We start from the raw sequence: 5924 nt of genomic DNA on the forward strand, positions 1-5924 counted from the left end.
CGGGTGAGGAGGCCGATTTCAAAGGCCTCTCTGGCGTCGCCCAGATACGCCGCCCGCATCCTGGGGGGACAGGCGCTGGCGCTGGTGTAGGACAGCAGGCACGTGCCCCGGATATTCTGGGAAAACACCAAACACAAAGGGCGACATGGAGTTGGAAACTGGAGGTGACACAGGAAAAATCTCTCATTCCCGGAGGACAGTGGTGAGAAATGCCGTGGAAAAGCAAACACTGTGATGTGGGACCCCAGGCGTGGGCCACAGGCACTCGGCAGAAAATACACAATCAAACGTTGGAGTAAGACCCTGAGGTCTTGTTGAGGCCAGTGTGGCTCAACAGTTGAGCGTCGACCTATGAACCAGGAGGTCAGAGCTCGATTCCTGGTCAGGGCACAGGCCCGGGTTTCGGGCTCCATTTCCAGTGGGGGGCGTGCAGGAGGCGGCCGACCACTGACTATCATTGATGTTTCTCTCCCTCTCTCCCTCCTCTCTGACATCCATGACATTATCTTATATAATAAAGAGGTGATATGCAAATTACCTCATGCCCTCACAAGATGGCTGCCTACGACCAGACCGGCAGGGGGCTTAGTGAGGGGTGACCAGGTCGGCAGGGGGTGCACTTGGGGGTGACCAGGTCGGCAGGGAGGGAGCAGAGAGGGTGACTAGGCCGGCGGGGGGTGGGTGCAGTTTGGAGCGACCAGGTCAACAGAGGGGGGCAGTTAGGGGCAACCAGGCCAGCATGCAGAGGCAGTAAGGGGCGATCAGGCAGGCAGGTAAGCGATTAGGAGCCAGTGATCCAGGATTGTGAGAGGGATGTCCGACTGCAGGATGTCAGCGCCCAGATTGGCGAGGGTGCAGGCTGGGCTGAGGGGGTGGATTTTGTGCACCGGATCTCTAGTATTTATATAAAAAAGGAACCTGAGGCCTTTCTGGTGACGGGGAGGAGGACCCGGAGGTCTGAGTGGCCGCTAAGAGCTGCCCACGAACCGCGCCTCCCGCAGCCTCAGACTCTGATTAAAGGTGTTACTTACATTTGTTGTTGCTGTTAGTTTCAGCAGAGTCCAAACGTGGGACATGAAAGTTTCTCTATGCAAATGAGGCTTCTGGGTTTAAACACTGTTCTTTCAATAATAGTCCACACGATAGGCTAGTGGCTTCCACACCCCTCCGTGCACTTCAGCCCCCTGGGTATTTCAAGAATCAGGGTTCGGGGAATCCCAGCAACTGGCACATACAGGGTTGAGGGAGGGGCCCGGGAAGGTGTGTTTTAAAAAGGCTCCTATGGCCTGGCCAGCATGCTCAGTAGTTAGACCGTCTGCCCGCACACGGAAGGGTCTCGGGGGCACGTACCTGGGTTTCAGGTTCGATCCCCAGCCCCAGTCGGGGCACATGCAGGAGGCAACCAATCCATGTGTCTCTCACATCGATGTTTCCCTCACTCTCTCCCTTCCACTCTCTAAAAATCAATGGGAAACATGTCCTCAGGTGAGGATTAACAATCAATCAATCAATCAATCAATCAATCAAACAACAGGCTGTGAGGGCCATTCCAGGTGCCGGGGACACTGCTCTGGAGCAGATGGCGTCGGGGCCTCCGGCTGGATTAAAGGAGCCCCCACCAGGATGGCACCACCCGCCCCATAGACCTCCCGCACAGTGTCCGACCGTGTTATCTGACCAGGCCCGCCCCTCCCGCCTCCTCACCATGGCCGTGAGCACGAAGAGGGGTGTGTAGGGGCTGAAGGCGGCGGCCAGCTTGCAGGCTTCGGCGGCCGACAGCAGGCGGTGGGCACAGTCCCGCGTCAGGCCCTGGGAGAGAGTGGGGGCCACGGGCCGTGCCCACGGTTGTTCATCCATCAGCCAAAGACAGACCGTGACCCCCCCCCAACTTCTCTTCCAGACTCCCCGGGATGCCCCAACCCCAAGCAAACTGTTTCAGAGCTGTGCCCAGAGAGGGACCACCCCCCCACACTGAGCTTCCCCCTAAAATTAACAGCCTGGCCGCGTGGGCAGGGCTCAGGTGCCCAGCAGCTTCCTCCCCACAGGCCCCCTGGAGGGACTCGGTCCACTTCGCAGCCACGTTAATGGCTGGCTTCCGAGTCATCCTCCGTGGAGAGCCCTTTCATTTACGGTCTCGTGGCAACAGGGCTCCCCATTCGTTCTAGAAACACATGCTGCGCGCTCTGTGCAGCAGGCTCTGTGTTAGGCACAGGGACCCGCAGGGAGCTGCCTGAGGGAGGGGATCAGACACCAGCGTAGGTAAGATGCTGGTGGTGAGGGCCCGGGGGCCGGGGCGACGTCAGAGGCCCCTTTCCTGGAGGAGGGACGGAGCCCCGCCCTGTGTGTCCGACAGCAAGAGCGGCAGCTACGATTCTGACTCTGGTCGCTGCCAACAGCCGTGTCCTCAGGCGGCACAGCGCTGGCGCCGTGACTGCCGTCACTCGGGACTTAAGGGAATTGGCAACATTGGGGATCGTATCCAAGTCTCACTTTCCGCCCGGCCGGCGTGGCTCCGTGGCTGAGCGTTGACCTATGAACCAGGTCAGGGTTCGATTCTTGGTCAGGGCACATGCCCGGGTTGTGGGCTTGATCCCCAGTAGGGGGCGTGCAGGAGGCAGCCGATCCATGATTCTCTCTCATCATTGTTTCTCTCTCTCTCTCCCTTCTTCTCTGAAATCGATAAAAACGTATTTAAAAAATCTGCATTCCCATGCAGGTCTCTGTCCCTGCGGGACCCTGCTCAGCCGGAGGCCCGCTCTGCCTCCTGGCGGCGGCCCATGCACACGCCTCGTGAGCAGACACGGCCTTCCTGAGCTGTGACCGCCTGTAACTGTTCGGAATCGTCCTTGCTGAGGGCAGGGGCTCCACGTGTGGACGACGATGATGAAAGTTTTAACGTTCCTGCCCCTTGAGGCGGCCCAGGTGTGGACACTGGATTTGGTGAACATTTGAAAGTGAGCGTAGGGGGTTCCAAGCGTGTATCACTGTGGGGAGGTCGCGGGTTCCCTCGCCCGTCGCTGTCCGAGGACAGACAGCGTGCCAGGGCTGGGACGATAGAGCGCCAGGTGGCGGGAAACTGGGAGCCCCATGTCCCGCCAGGGGGAGGCGCTGTCCCTCCCACCCCCAGTTCCCAGGCGGAGCACAGGGCAGACCGTCTACAGGGGCGGCCGCCTGGCACCGGGACTGGCAAGTGAGAGTCAAGCGACAGTTACCAAGGCCGCGTGGGGGTTGTTTTTGAACTTCTCGTAGTCGTGCTCGCTCATGGACACGAAGATGTCGGCCAGTATCCCCAGCGAGGTGGAGATGCCCTGGGGGGAAGCAGAATCCCGTCAGTGCAGCTCACGGCCGGCCAGGCCCTCCAGCCCTCGGCACGAACCATCACTCATTGTTACTGTCATTGTCATGGCCCTAGAAACGCTTTTGAATTGGATGCCAGAGGGACTGGCGACCGAGCCCTGGCCTCCTGAGGACAGGATCCAGCGGGGGCACACGGCTGGCTAGCGGGGCTCGGCTGGGTGTCCAGCAAGCGTGTCCGTACTGAGGCCTGGCCCGGGGTCAAGGCCCGTGCCTGCGAAGCTGCGGGCTTGCGGGTACGAGCCCAAGGGGAGCAAGCAGGAGTCCACACACGAGGCCTCGGGCAGGGACCCAGCCCTGCTCTCGCTTCCCGCGTGACAATGCCATGGAAACAGCGGACCCGTCTCTGCCCCGGTGACCTGAGCCCACGTGGGGTGACGCCCACACGCTGGTGACCTGAGAGGCGACACACGGAATCATGTGCAGGAGCGAACCAGCAGGACAAACAGGACAGGAGACACGTGCACGGCCCACCTTCCTGTCCGGCTGAGGAAGCGTCAGATACCCCACAATCGAGGCCCGGATTAGCTCCGCTGCTTCATACCACATCCCTGGAAAAGAGACACGGGCTAGGTCTATGCCCTCAGAGAGAGAACGCCTTGAAACCGACGGAAAGGAGCTTCCTCAGCTCCAGATAGACAAGAGTCAGATGGACAGGGGTTGGGTGGACAGGGGTTCAGTGGACAGGGGCCGGGTGTCAGGGGTCAGGTAGACGGGCCAGGTGGACATGAGACCCTGTACCTCGTGCAGGCGGGGGCATGGGGCAGGGCGTGGGGCGGGTAGAGGGGAGGAGGGGGCGCACCCAGCTTCTGCAGGATCTGCCCTCGGATCTGCACGCAGACGGACTGCACCAGGACCCGGTCGCTCTCGTGTCTGTACAGCCAGGAGCCTGCGGTAAATGAGGCCTCGAATCAGGACAGGGATGCGTGAAACCCCACTGCCCATGGCGGCCCCGGAGCCCTCAGGACACAGATGCAGAGGCCCCTCATCTGCACGCGGACCCCCCCGCCTCCGTCCCCGCTGAGAGGGGATGTTCTGTGCGGGACCCACTTCCCTGGCTCCGAGGGGACCGGCTGCTTCCCCTCCCCGGCCTCAGCGCAGTCCTGTTGCTGCAGGGCCGCGGGAGAGTTCGCCCCCAGCGACGCCCGTGGCCGTGGGGTGTCCTGAGCGAGGCGGGCGGGTCCCGTCCACCCAAACATGCACCGGAGGCAGGGAAGGGCCAGGACTCCCACGCGAGCCTGTCTGAGAGCACGGCAGGGCCACGCTGCCACGGGGCTGGAGCGGGGCAGTGTGAGTGGCGGTGGTTTCTCCTGTGAGGAGTGTGAGGCTGGGGAAAGGCCCTGCACGCTGAGGTTCACGGATGAGCAAAGCGGGGTGGGGGGGGGCAGGTGTGGACGCCGCCCACTCAGACCCACTGGGACACCCTCCTCACTAGTCTGTCATGTCACCTCTATGTTCACCCAGCTTCTAATCCCCGTGTGTGACTGTGTGTGCACGTGTGCGTGCGTGGGGGTACGCGTGCATGTATACATGTGTGTCTCTCTGTACGCAAGGCATATGTGCATGTGTGGGCGCATGCACGCACACGCACACACGCGTGAACACGCACACACATGCGTGGACATGTGTGCATGTATACACACGTGTTCTCTGTGTGCAGACGTGTGCGGGCACGTGGGCATGTGTGCAGGTGGGTCTCTCTGTGCAGGCATGTGTGCATGTGCATGGACATGTATGCAGGTGCATACATGTGTCTCTCTGTGTGGGCACATGCACATGTGTGTCGGTGCAGGCACATGTGTGCATGTACACTCGTGTCTCTCTGTGGGGGCGCATGCACACATGTGTCTGTGCAGGTGTGTGTGTGGGCCCGTGTGCATGTGTACACGTGTCTCTGTGCGTGCAGTGAGATGAGAAACGTGCATGCTGCATGCTGGTGAGGGTGGCCACACTGAGGGGTGTGGGGTCAGTGTTTGTACATCACACTGCCTCTCGCTGGGAACATCCGCCAGTTCGAAGGCTCTGGGCTCCAGGCCGAGCAGACTGAGTGGAAACTGCTGCGAATTGTCGTCGACTCGCTGGACACTTGCTGGCCAGATTCAGACCAGCGTCCGAAGGCTTCAGCGACTTGTGTCCCAGCCCTGGGACTTACTTGCTTTCATGTGGGATTCAGTATCCGCCCTGGCCCGGCGCTCAGTTGGTTGGAGTGTCATCCCATCACCCCAAAAGGTTGTGGGTTTGATTCTGGTCAGGAGACATGCCCAGGCTGTGGGTTCGATCCCCGTCTGGGCGTGTGCAGGAGGCAACCTGATCGATGCTTCTCTCTCACGTTGATTTTTTTTTCTCCCCCTTCCTCTCTCCCTACAATCAATTTAAAGAACTTATCTGCCGGGAGCCGGTCCATCTTTGCTGTTTCAAGGGACCTGGCATATATGGCATACTGTTCTTAATATGTTTGCTCACCTTCTTGGCACTATGTGTTTTAACCAAGGTCACCTCTCCGAGAAAGGTTGTTTCCCCAGGTAGGGATTTTCCCCTGAAGTTAGGGAGGGGATAAAACCCCTTAACTC

At 60.2% G+C, this 5924-nt stretch overlaps 1 protein-coding gene across 1 annotated transcript in view; it reads right to left on the minus strand.

Moving 5' to 3' along the window:
• The window catches only part of ALPK1 (alpha kinase 1), a 39454-nt gene that overhangs the window by 8730 nt on the left and 24800 nt on the right, over nt 1-5924 (minus strand). Inside the window, exons 5-9 of the mRNA XM_015571519.1 lie at nt 4157-4243; nt 3829-3905; nt 3213-3308; nt 1705-1809; nt 9-116 (exon numbers count right to left, since the gene is read on the minus strand). Of these exons, the coding sequence (XP_015427005.1) occupies nt 9-116; nt 1705-1809; nt 3213-3308; nt 3829-3905; nt 4157-4243 (473 nt within the window). The remainder of the gene's footprint in view (nt 1-8; nt 117-1704; nt 1810-3212; nt 3309-3828; nt 3906-4156; nt 4244-5924) is intronic.

The sequence above is a fragment of the Myotis davidii genome, unplaced genomic scaffold (genome assembly GCF_000327345.1).
Source record: "Myotis davidii unplaced genomic scaffold, ASM32734v1 scaffold989, whole genome shotgun sequence".
In the NCBI taxonomy this organism is placed as follows: Eukaryota; Metazoa; Chordata; class Mammalia; order Chiroptera; family Vespertilionidae; genus Myotis; species Myotis davidii.